At 49.7% G+C, this 12403-nt stretch overlaps 1 protein-coding gene and 1 long non-coding RNA gene across 2 annotated transcripts; both read left to right on the top strand.

Annotated features, from left to right (window-relative positions):
• Positions 1–168: 168 nt before the first annotated feature.
• HOXD3 (homeobox D3) lies at positions 169–4201 on the top strand. Its single transcript, XM_036879459.2, has 2 exons — positions 169–764; positions 2593–4201. Exons 1-2 carry the CDS (start codon positions 221–223, stop codon positions 3351–3353), a joined length of 1305 nt encoding a protein of 434 aa, XP_036735354.1. The 5' UTR covers positions 169–220; the 3' UTR covers positions 3354–4201.
• A 4731-nt stretch (positions 4202–8932) lies between these two features.
• LOC118909209 (uncharacterized) lies at positions 8933–9968 on the top strand. Its single transcript, XR_005023528.2, has 2 exons — positions 8933–9319; positions 9489–9968. It is a non-coding gene; the product is annotated as an uncharacterized LOC118909209 (long non-coding RNA).
• Positions 9969–12403: the final 2435 nt, after the last annotated feature.

Here is a 12403-nt window from a genome sequence, read left to right as displayed (position 1 = left end):
TAAGTTGAACTTCATGAAAGCTCAGATCCTCCCACTATGAAGTGGTTGGGAAGCAGAGAGCCTGGGCTAGTCCTTCTATATTGACTGGTCTTACCAATGACAGTCCCTCTGGGACTTCTCACTTTTCTTCTCTGCAGGTCACCTGGAGCCTGGGGCTGCCCCAGCTCTCTCAGGATTTGGCAGACATTGGAGGTGGCAGTGAAGGAGAGAGTGGCGGTCAATGTTATTTGAGCAGGGTCAGCAGGTCCTGGAGTTTCCTGAGTGCACCATGCAGAAGGCTGCTTACTATGAAAACCCAGGACTCTTTGGAGGCTACAGCTACAGCAAAGCCACTGACACTTATGGCTACAGTGCCCCCCATCAGCCTTATCCACCCCCTGCTGCTGCCAACTCCCTGGACACTGATTACCCAGGCTCTGCCTGCTCCATCCAGAGCTCTGCACCACTACGAGCACCAGCCCACAAAGGGGCTGAACTCAATGGCAGCTGCATGAGGCCGGGTGCTCATGGGAACAGCCAGGGTGGGGGTAGTGGCAGCCAGCCTCCTAGTCTGAACTCAGAGCAGCAGCCGTCACAACCCCCTCCTCCACCACCAACCCTGCCCCCATCCTCACCTACTAATCCTGGAGGTGGGGTACCTGCCAAGAAGGCCAAGTGTGGGCCCAATGCTTCTGGTTCCTCTGCCACCATCAGCAAGCAGATCTTTCCCTGGATGAAAGAGTCCCGACAGAACTCCAAGCAGAAGAACAGCTGTGCCACTGCAGGTAGCTATCTGAGGGAGCTCACTGCTGGGCTAAGTTCCCCAGAATGACGCCAAGAAGCTAGCTTACCTAGAAATCAAGAAACTCAGGGCTGCAAGCACAAATTTGAAGCCCAGACATATATTTTAACTCCTACTCATGCAGGAATGTCTTTTTTTTTAGTGTCCCTGATTCAGGTCATACCCTTACAGTGACAGGGTGTTCACTTCCCTTCTAGGCTGCTGATGCCATTGCTGAACAAGTCTCATAGTTATTAATAGATGGCTCATCCTTATGCTGACCTAATATCTGCTTTCCTGGGCTGCAGGTCATAACTCAGCTCCTTCCATTCAATAGCTCTTGAAAACTTGAAGGCAGATATTATGATCCCCAAGCCCAGGTAGTTATGTAGTCCATATTCACATGAATCCCATGCCCTTAAATTAATAAGAACAAAAATTATGGAGTGCTATGTTAAGAACCATGTTAAGTGCTTGACAAGCACTATATAATTTAATTTTCCAAAGGACCCTTTGAGGTAGGCATATGATAATATCCCAATTTTACAGATAAACTGATAGAGTTAAACAAGGAAACTGATAGAGATGATAAATGGCTAGCTAGGATCACAAAACAACAAAGTGGTGCACTTGTATCCAACCAGGGCTTGCAAGGCATAACCATGGACTCTACTTGGCCCACCCCAGCCCAGTTCTCCCCATCCCAGCAAATCCATACTGAGAAGGGACATAGCCTAGGAGAAGAGGACATGCTTTCTGAAACAGGAGCAGCCTTGGGTTTGTCTCCCTGGAAAGAGAGACCTTAGAGTTGAGAAGATCTTCTGTGGGTCCATTCAGGGTATGTGGAAGAAGATGGGCAGGGCCAGGAGCTCTGAGGCCTGCTGCCTCTCTCTGCTCAGCCTGCTTGGCGCTTGAAGTTTTCTGGCCTTGTGCTCTCTGATGTGGTTTATCTTCAGATAGCTGAGCTTGCTTTCCAGGTCCAGGGCTAGTATGAGGCCTGGGATGTATGTAGCTACCTTGTTAATCAGGTCTCTGGTTTGCCTCCTGCTTTCTATGGCTGCTGTTCCTGGGGGGAAAGTTGTCTTCCAGCCTGTGAGCTCCTTCTCCTGCCCCTCCTTCCCAGCTGCAGGCCCAGGCCCTCCCTCCCAGGAGAAATCCATTTGTCTTCCCAGGGAGGGAGTAGACAAGCTGCTGAGAGGTGGCAGGGGTAGTGAAAACCAGCGTTGAGGCTGCTACTACTTGTACTGCAATACTCAAAATGTACCCAGCCTAGCCTTGGATCCCCTCGATTTCCAGGCAGTATTTTTATTGTTTATCACCTCCGTGCACTTGGGTGCAGCTGGGTTGGAGTGAGGTGCCAAGATCTCGATCCTCACTCCATGCTTCATGGGGCTTGGCCCAGGAGCCAGACCCTGAGCAGGACAGGCTGGGGCTGCCACCCCCACCCTCCTTCCCCAGAAGCAGAGACTGGAAGGAATATTCAAAGAAGTTTGGCCCTTCTTTTATAGGGAAGGAGGCCTTACCAGCTGCTACTAGTGTCTAATTAAACTCCTCCGCAGCCTTTGGGACAGGATGATGGACTAGGCTGGAAGGGAGGGGGCGGGAAGAGTGAATCGGACCTCCGAAGGCAGATGGGAGTATCAGGTGCGACCGACAGGCCTGGGGCCGGTGAGTTCCCTCTGGAATCTCGCCTCTCAAATGCCCCTCCCCCAGGAGAGGGATTAAGGTGGGGAGAGGGGTGGAGGGAGAGGAGGGAACCAAGGAAGCACCCCTCCCTAGCTCTGGGTACCCCCACCTCTCCCTCTCAGTGTACCCTCTCCCTCCCTGCTCAGGAGAGAGCTACGAGGACAAGAGCCCGCCGGGCCCAGCATCCAAGCGGGTGCGCACAGCGTACACCAGCGCACAACTGGTGGAATTAGAGAAGGAATTCCACTTCAACCGCTACCTGTGCCGGCCGCGCCGCGTGGAGATGGCCAACCTGCTGAACCTCACCGAACGCCAGATCAAGATTTGGTTCCAGAATCGGCGCATGAAGTACAAGAAGGACCAGAAGGCCAAGGGCATCCTGCATTCGCCAGCGGGCCAGTCCCCAGAGCGCAGCCCGCCGCTCGGCGGCGCAGCCGGCCACGTGGCCTACTCAGGCCAGCTGCCTCCTGTGCCGGGCCTGGCCTATGACGCTCCCTCGCCGCCCTCCTTTGCCAAATCTCAGCCCAACATGTACGGCCTGGCAGCCTACACGGCGCCACTCAGCAGCTGCCTGCCACAACAGAAGCGCTACGCGGCGCCCGAGTTCGAGCCCCACCCTATGGCGAGCAACGGCGGCGGCGGCTTCACCAGCGCCAACCTGCAGGGCAGCCCGGTGTACGTGGGTGGCAACTTCGTCGACTCCATGGCCCCCGCGTCTGGGCCCGTCTTCAACTTGGGCCACCTCTCGCACCCGTCTTCGGCCAGCGTGGACTACAGCTGCGCTGCGCAGATTCCTGGCAACCACCATCATGGACCGTGTGACCCCCATCCCACCTACACAGATCTCTCCGCTCACCATTCGTCTCAGGGACGCCTGCCCGAGGGACCCAAACTGACGCATCTGTAGCGGCCGCCACCGGCCCGACCTCGCGGCGCAACCTCTTGCTTTGGTGGCGGGGGTGGCGGGCGGGGCCCTCAGGACTCCTCGGTGACCCTATCTATCCCTTTCTCTGGCCGGGTCGCTGCCTCCCGGATGTCGGGCCACAGGCAACTGGGCCTCCCCTCCAGGCGCACCCACCTTTGGGCGACTCGCCATAAATTGGCTCCGAGGGTTCTCTTCTGTAAGCCTGACATGCCACCATATACTGCGGACCGAGGGGCTCTAATCTGGTAATGATGTCCTGAAGGTAAGTCTGAGATCTATTGGCGGTGCGCCCCTGCGGAAGGAGCAGGGCCCAAAGAGCCCTGGGCCTGGCCCACGTCTAGCTTAGTTGCGGAGACCTTAATTTATATTCTCCTTCCAGTCCCTTAAGGATTGCATCGGACTCAACGACCTATATTTATTATTTGAAGCGAGTCATTTCGTTTCCCTGATTATTTATCCTCTTCTTAATGTATTTATGTGTATATTTGTAGAATTCTCCAGCCTAGCTTAGGAAAGCGCTCCCAGTCCGCGGGAGCCACATTTCACCTCGTTAGTCCCCTTGGTCTGAACTAGTTGAGAGTAGTTTTGAACAATTGTAAACGTGGCTGGTGTTTGTAGTTAATGTAAAGGATTAAGACCGCAAATTGTCCTTCATGGGTAGAGTCAGGCAGCCTCGTGGCGCGGCACGACTCCAGTTACTCATTTCTCAACAGCCGCAGCCATCGCCACTCAACAGTTTATTGATTTCAAATTGTCTGGTACTATTTGAATAAATATTTAGAATAAAAAAATTTCTCAGTCTTAAGTGTATCTGTGCTAATGACACACCCTTGCAAGTAGATCACTCTTGCCTTTATCTTTCAAACCATCCCGGTGGAAGGCCCCAAAGTAGTCTAACCCTTTGAAATACACACACACACACACTGCACTTATTTGGAATCTGATACACAAATTGGTTCTGGGTATACTTGATTACATTCCAGCTATTGACATTTGGCGGGGCAGGAATCTGAGGACTCAAACCTAGAAATGTCTGGGCAGGATGATTTGGGTAAGGGCTTTGCTGCGCCTGCTTTGCTGTTTCTACTGCCCTCTTTATAGACACAAGTCCACCTTTTTAGACTGCATTTACCTTGGGGAGGCCAGGGCTCACTTTTCTGCGTTAATAAACAAACTGAAAGAAAACTGACAATCAAAGGACACAAGAGAAGTCCTAAGAAGAACTGAGCTATGAGAAAGCTAAGGTGCAGAAAAAGAAACGATCATTTGGACACATGCATCTAAGCTTTTTGGGTAGGAATGCTGTCACAACTCCCGTTCATAGTGGTCGGTGGTTCATTTCTAAAGAAAAATGTTCCCCACAATGTTAAGTAATTAAAGTTTCATTGATGGAACATAGAAAGTATATACACCTTGTTTACTCCAGTTTCTTTGTATAAAATGTGCAAAAATGTCTTCAAAAATTTACAACCATTTTGTAAATATTTGAATGGCTCTAGCTAAGGGTGAACAACTTGCACCAATTCTCTGGGAGGAGGTACTTGGGGAACGCCTTCAGATAAGGTTCAGTTCTTCTGTATTTCAGAAAAGCCGGCCCACGCATCTCTATTTGGTTTGACAAATAATGCAACTCCTACTACAAGTGACACGGGGTGAAATTCCTATTGTGTGGAAATAATTTGACTTCTGATCTTCTGATGGGACAACAATAATTTCTGTTTGGATGTTTGTGTTTTACTAAATAATGATGGCTCAAGATAATATTTAGTTTCCTTGTTCCTTTGTGCTGTTTTTAAAATGGCATGTTAGATTGGAGGTGGGAGGGGATTATCCTTTTACTAAATTTCACTTTATCCGAGCAGGTTTAAAGTACATATGTTGTAGAAGTGTGTCAGCAGAATAAATGACTTCAACTGAAGGAATATTTTACCCACTTCCAAGGCTTAAAATTGTTTTCTATGAAATTTGCATCCATAGGCAGAATTTCTAATTGTCCTTTTTAAACTATTAGGGAAATCAAAGAAGAGCTTGCTGCCTTGCAGGGATTATAACCACCTTTTTTAACTGGCTAAATATTAAACAGATGAATTATCAGGCTGTTTAGATGCAGCCCCCTTTTTCCTCATCTCTTCTTCCTACCATAAATAATAATAAAAATACATAATGCATTATGGCTCCAGGCGTTTTGCAGCGCGGTGTGTTACCGCAGGAGTATCTGCTGAGTCTGCGGGTGTCTACAAGGCCCCAAGTGTCATCTGCGGTTTAGGGTTTCATGGATTAGACTTTAAACGGTGTCTAGCTCGGCTGACATAGGCTTCCTTTCACACTCATGCTCCAAAGAACTGTGGGGTTTGGGGCTTCCTCTCCAGGCAGCCGCAGCTGCCCGGAGACACCCCTCTTTAGTAGGGCGGAGGAGTTCGCTTGGGACAAATCAGCTTTCTCTCACCCCAGGAGGAAGGTTCCCCGAGGCTTCTGAGAATGGCTGGGATCCGTTCCTGCCGGTGGCGTGGTGTCATGCGGTGGGCACACTCGGTTGTTCCAGGCGCGGGTGGGGGCGGCGTCGAGTCTGGCTGGGGAGGGCGCTTCCGGCGCGGCCGCCGGCCAGGGCAAGAACGGGAGACCGCGGCACAGCCATTTAAAACTTCAAAATTATAAGGAAGCCGCCTTGGCCTTTGCCATAAATTCTGCTTCTTTTGAGCCTCAATTAGTGTTAGGAAGCGTCATAGTCTAAACACAATCAAACGCCCTCTGATGGACCCAACTGCCCAAGGTTACAAACCTTTATTTCCCAGTACCACCCCCTCCGCGTCCTGAGGTTTGCACATACAGTCGTCTCCTCCCTCGCCACCGCCGGCGGTACACACTCGGCTGGGTTCCCGCTCTGCAAGGGGAGGCCACAATAGCTGCTCTATCGGCGGAGGCGCCCTCCTCCTCTCTCCTGGGTCTCAGAAAAGCTAAGAAGCGTGGGGGAGGGGAGCCCGGGCCCAGGCCTCTCCTACTTTCCAGTGTCGGTGGGAGGCCTCAGCGGAAAGGGGCAAGTTGGCAGGGGAAGGAAACCTCCACCCGAGCCCGTGGTTTGTTCCTGGGACGGGCGCGCAGGGGGCAGGAGTGAACGCACCAAGGCCTCAAGGCCACTGGCCTCTTCCCGCCCGGCGCTGGGTTGAGGGCGCCTGGAGCGGAGCATACAGGCTTCCGGGAGCGGCTGCGCCTTTGTGTGCGGGGCTACCCGAGGCTCCGTGGTGGTGGGGTGGGGGGAAAAGGCCACACAAAGGCAGCGCTAGGCCGACTCCTGCAGGTGGAAAAGGTCCGTGCTTTGCTCCAGGCATAGGTCTCAGAAGCTTATTTCGTTTGTTTTAGAGCAGAAAATGGCTCTTCGGCTCAGGCCTTGGCCAGCTCTGCTTGTTTCCTATACAGAACACTTCAGGGGGAGGTGGGGATCAGAGAGACTGTGGAGGATTCTCCAGAGGCCTGAAGAAAAGGGTCAGAGTCTCAAGCCCAGGCCCACAGATAGGGCGGTGCAGTCTTTGGGAGCCCCTGGTGGTTCTGTCGGGACAATCATATGTGAATTAAAGCAGAAAAGAGATAAGGTAGCAGGAATGGCTCGCTGAAAAATGGGAGATGGGGCTGGCAAAAGAGATTTAGGCAGGAGAGCTCTCGCTGCCTACCAGGAGAACCTCAGGACCCAGCCTGCGGTGGAGTGAGGAGACCCAGCTGACCTAGCCAGGGGGAGGAAGTTGCAGAGGAAAGCCCTGAGGTCCTGGCCCCTGGGAAGGTGATCAATCAGAAGGGGCACTTAGGTGCATGCTCTGCTTCCCGGCTTTCAAACCTCAGCCTCATCCAGGGAGCTGAAGGAGAAGAATCTGCCTCCGATGGAATTGTTGTTAACCATCCATTTATACCATTTCTTTGTACAAGCTTTCACATAAAAAAGGGGAGAATATAGATCAAGATACTTTCCTCTGATGCAGCCCCAAGCTTAGTGCCTATCAGAGACACATCAACCAAATTGGTTTCCCAGGGCCCAGAGACTGCTAACCTTGCTGGACATGATTTTTCGAATTTCTACCTGTAAGGAGTATTAAAAGATAGTGACTGCCTATACAAGCTACTCCTCCCTTCTCTTTCCCCCATTCTGTACCAGCCAACTGACCCTTCAGGGAAGTGCATCTTCTCAGCCAGAGGGCTTGGGAATCTAGGCTCTCCATCTGTTGAGGTTTTTCATTAGGGAGGGTGAAGAGTATGTGTGTGGGTGTATGTTTGAATAACAAAGAAGGGAACCAACATTCTTATAGAAATGTTTCACTGCTTGACCTGGGGAAGCTAGAAGCTGATTTATACCATCAGTATTCAAGGGACAATAACAGGCCTGTTTGACTTTACCCTGAGAATTAGTTGAAACTTCCTTCTGAAGTCAAGAATTGGTTAATTCCAATGACAGATATAGGAAGGTCCTCTTCATGTGGGACTTCTTGGTATTACTTTGGTCCTTTTTCCAGAAACTCTTAAGAAAAGAATAGGATGAACAGACGTTTGTTAGTATTAAAGAAAAAAAATAAAAAGAGAGTCAGAAAGGCCTGGTCCTCACAGGCTTATAGCCTGATCACTTCAGAGCACCGCAACTCTCCCAAAGAGGGAATAGCTAGGGCCGGGGAGAGCAGACCTATCCCTAGACACTTTGTGCACAGGGAGCTGAGACTGAGTCACCAGTCACACATTTCTGAGGACTGGCTCACTTAGCTCTCTCTTGCATGGACTGGAAAAAGATGGGATAGATGAATCCTCTGCACCACACTCCATTGGAAGTGCTGTTGGTGGAGAGGCTTATCACAGAGGATGAATCTTATACTTTCTTCCCCTGTCTTCTACTCTAGATACAAATGTCCTTATCTTTGGGGCCCAAAGTTGGTGCCAAATGACTTATATACCTGGTCTAAAGTCCATGCCTCAACACTTCCCTCAGGCCTAATACCCACCCTGGCAAGTTGGAAAAGTACACATTTAACCAAAGACCCATTTTCAGGCCAGGTCCAGCCTGAATCATAGTGAACAAAAGGTTTCCACCCATGAAAGAAGAACCAAGGTAAATGGATGTCCAGTTGTTTGCAGCTACAGCAGCAGGTAAAAGGTCCCCAGGAGATCTGCAAGGTGGGAAATACTGCATAAGTCCTCTTGTCTTAGATCTTGTGGCAAAATAACTTAAATGGTTCCCATAGCTAGTCTGGATCATTTTTGTGAAATAATAACTGGAGAATCATGAACAAAGGGTTTTAATATTCAATGTTCCTAATAGCCCAAGAAGAAATCTTCATTTAAATCAAGATACATGGAGGACGCTGATACACATGAGGTGTTTTTGCCAGGGAAGCAGGCCTAAAACCAGGCCAAGGAGGACTTGCTGGGCCAGGGCCTTTTTGAAGGCGGGGGTGTGTGGGGGGAAGTGTCCCTTACTTATGGGACAAAAAGGCGGCCTTTTGATGTCTCTATTGTCCAAACCGCTGCCCTACAAACATCACAACCCTCCCCACCTCCTCCCCAAGGACCCAGAGGGAAACTGAGTCGGTTGAGGGGAGCTCAAGGCAGTGGCAGAGCTGACATCAACCTCCCTCACTCCCCCCCCCCGCCCCGCCCTTGCTGGGGCAGCAACGACGCCATCCCCCGCCGCAAAGCAGAAAACACACAAAGAAAGCTCCCACCCTACCTCGGACCTGGGGACACCCTGGGGAGGGGCTGGCGTAGAACCGGAGTCTGGGCGCCTCCCTCCCCCGCGGCGAACAATAGCCGCCGCCTCCACCCGGCGGTCGGGCGGCACAAAGACCGGCGGGGCCCGCGCCGCCGCGTGACGCGCGCGGACTCTGCGCTCTCCTGGCCGGCGCCCCGGAGCAGCCAGGCTGCGGCTGGGGTGGTGGGTGTTCCTGAAAGCACCTGGAACCCTTTCGGAAAGACAAACGGTGAGTTAATCACCAACCGGCTGGTGGCCGCGTCCCCTCTCGCTAGCGGAGAAGCCTGGGAGGGGGCTGGGGTGAAGGATTTCTCGGTTTGTGTCTAGGCTCGGGGGCGGGAGGGGCTGGTCCTATCAAGGGTTCATCAATCATCCGGTGTGCACTTTTCGCCCGACAGCGGTTCCTCCTACTTCAGAACAAGCCTGGGCCAGCTGGGATCCGACCAGAAACCGCAAGCGGAGGAGACGCGGGCACCCAGGGTGGGCGCTAACAGGGGGCGCGAGGCCGGAGGGAGCGCCAGCCGGTCACCTCCTCGCTCCGCGGCGGGCACCACCCGCCTGCGGACCACGCAGGGTGCCCAGACCCCTTTGAAGACCCTACGCGACACCCTGAAGGGGCCGAATCCAACGCTGAAGGCAGGACAAGAAAATTCCAATGCGTCAGGTTTTTGCAGACACTTTTATTTTTTAAAAGTTTGAAAAAGATGTCTGAGGAATTAGAATTCAGGGGATGGTCTGAAGTAGTTTAGTTGTCTTAGTTGCGCATAGAAGTATTTGTGTATTTGGGAGGATGCAGAATAAGACCTTTCCCTCTGTTGAACTGGAACTAGACTTGAATGCCATTTAAAGTAACAATAAAAATGTACTTAAAACACCAACCACAATGATGTGCCTCTCCTCTCTTCTGATGTGAGGGAAGGACTGGAGTATTTTCACTTCAGCTCTTTTGGGTTCATTTTAGAAACACCACAGAGGGATAGACTGTAAATTGCTGGGAGAGGGGGGTAGTCTTTCCTATATTATACTCTTTCCCCTGTTTATAGCAGGAGGGCTTGGGTGAAGGTGGTGAAGCATTCTTAATACTCCCTCTTGAGTGGTACATGTTCTCTTTGTAAATTCTAGTTAAGTCTGGCTTACTCCTACCTTTTTCTGAGGAACATCAGCTTCTAAGTTTCTGAAGTTAGGTAAATGTGTTGCCTTGGCTCACAGGAAAGAGCCCCTGAAGGACAGAAAGTCCCAGTTTTCTCCCTTCTCCCCTCAGCCCTTTTCTCTGTCATCAGCTCTTGGGTGGAAATTAACTTGCATTGAAGAGATGTTCTACTCTCATTTTGCTTCAGAGAGATATAAGCATTAATCCTTGCATGGTGTTCTGACCTCACAGCATTAAAATACTGGTCCTATTCTCCTAGGCTCAGAGTCTGTCCCTCTCTCCTTACCTTTCACCAATATCTATGGGACAGCTCCTCTGTGCACTGTGCTGGGCTCTGGGTACAAAATGAAGTCACTAATGGTCTGTGCCCTTTAATCTACTGGGGGAGGAAAAGAGTTAATCCTAAAAAACTGTAACAGGGGTGTGACCAAAGTGTTTCAGGAATAAAGAGGAGCCATTAACAGTATAATAGTGTCAAAGAAGGCTTCTCAGAGGAGGTGAATTTGGGTCCCTGAAGTATAGGAGTTTAACAGGCCCAGGAAGGGGGGACATACCAGGTGGATAGAGTACCACATTCAAAAGCAGTGAGGAAAGAAAGAGCAAGGTCTGGACTTGGAACAGGGAGACTGGTTTGGAGTGGGGCCCCTGGCTGGAAGGAGAGGTTGTATAAAATCCATAGAAAGGAATCTGGACTTAATCTGTATCAGTAGGTCCATCTCTGCCCTCTCTTACAAAAGTAGCACAAAGTGGGGCCTCAGACATTTGGGGCACAAGGTTAGCAAACAAATCACAAAGGGAGGCAATGGGGAGCCATTCAAGGTTTTAAACTGGGACATTAGTTTATCTATTTGGAAATCTAACTATTGGGGGCACTATGTCTGACTGGAGAAAGGAGAGATAGGAGGCAAGAAGAACAAAAAGAAGGCTGCTGCAATAATCCAGCCTAAAGAGGGGCTAATATAATAGAGATGAAGAAGAGAGACATTTAGGAGGATGAATTCCTAGGACTTGGTGATCAATAGGATGAATGAACGAGTAGTTATAGATATTAATCCATAGGTTTCTGTTTTGAGGGCCTGAATGGGTAGTCAGGCTATTCACCAAAATGAATAGAAGAGGGAGAAGACTTTGCAAGCGAAGCTAATGAGTTCAGTTTCAGGTCTGCATTGTGTTTTCTGTTTCACTAATTGATGCATTGTGTGACCCTAAGCAATTCACTTAATATTTCTGGCCTTCAGTTTCACCATCAATGAAATCACCAATAAAGGTATTTACCTCATAAGTATCAGGAGAACGCTGTGTGTGTGTGTGTGTTTGTGTTTGTGTGTGTGTGTGTGTGTGTACATTAGGCATTATCTTCACCAGTTTCAAGGAGTGTCCTATACAAAGTTAGCCTAGAGAAAACATCCTCTTACCCCTAGCAGGTTGATCAATACTGAGATCCTGGGTGGCCAGTAAGAAATAAGTCTCAGGGAAATTATAAACAACACCCCATTGCTTCCCAGATATTGAATCCAAGCTAATTCTTAGGACTAGGTCAGGTCAGATTGCTAAACAGAGCCCCTCTGCTTCCAGGGAGTACTACTCTCCAGGGGATACATGCAGAAATGTGGTCTTGGTATTAGGCTAAGAGGAGGCCTCTTAGCAGATGTTAGAAAGCTTCTGTGCTTTTTTATATCATAGGTCTTTCAGTGAATGCTCGAAGCCACCCACTTTCTTTGAGTCTTCCTAAGCTTCTTTGTGTCACAGTGTAATATAGGAAAGAGTATTCAACACCTGACCTAGGCCATTTACACTGGGTTTGACTACAGGAGGGTGTTTATCTTTTCTGTGTCAGCATTATCATTTGTAAAATCGAATTATGAAAGGATCAAGTAAGATAAGGAAGAGTGACATTTTTTGGAGATGCTGTAAGGGTAAGCAAAAGGCATTATTTTTCATTTAACAGACTGGTTAAAAAGTTAAAAACTTTAATATACCACTGACTTGGCAAGGGTGTCAGGAAACAGGAATGCTCATTTGTTGCTGATAGAAATGTAAATTGATTCACTTCTATGGAGAGAAATTTAGCAATATGTCTCAAAATTGCCAGTGCACATATTTCTAAGTAATTTTAAATCTATTAAACTTTCTAATAGGTAAATACTTGAACAGGTTTTTGTA

This window comes from Manis pentadactyla, chromosome 6, assembly GCF_030020395.1.
Source record: "Manis pentadactyla isolate mManPen7 chromosome 6, mManPen7.hap1, whole genome shotgun sequence".
Classification (NCBI taxonomy): domain Eukaryota; kingdom Metazoa; phylum Chordata; class Mammalia; order Pholidota; family Manidae; genus Manis; species Manis pentadactyla.
The sequence above is the reverse complement of the archived record's forward strand: the minus strand, read 5'-3'. Positions and strand labels throughout refer to the sequence as shown.

Coding starts and splice junctions, on each gene's coding strand:
- HOXD3 (XM_036879459.2), top strand. CDS start 221: ATGTTATTTGAGCAGGGTCAGCAGGTCCTGGAGTTTCCTGAGTGCACC. Junction 765..2,592: donor GAACAGCTGTGCCACTGCAG/GTAGCTATCTGA, acceptor CTCCCTGCTCAG/GAGAGAGCTACGAGGACAAG.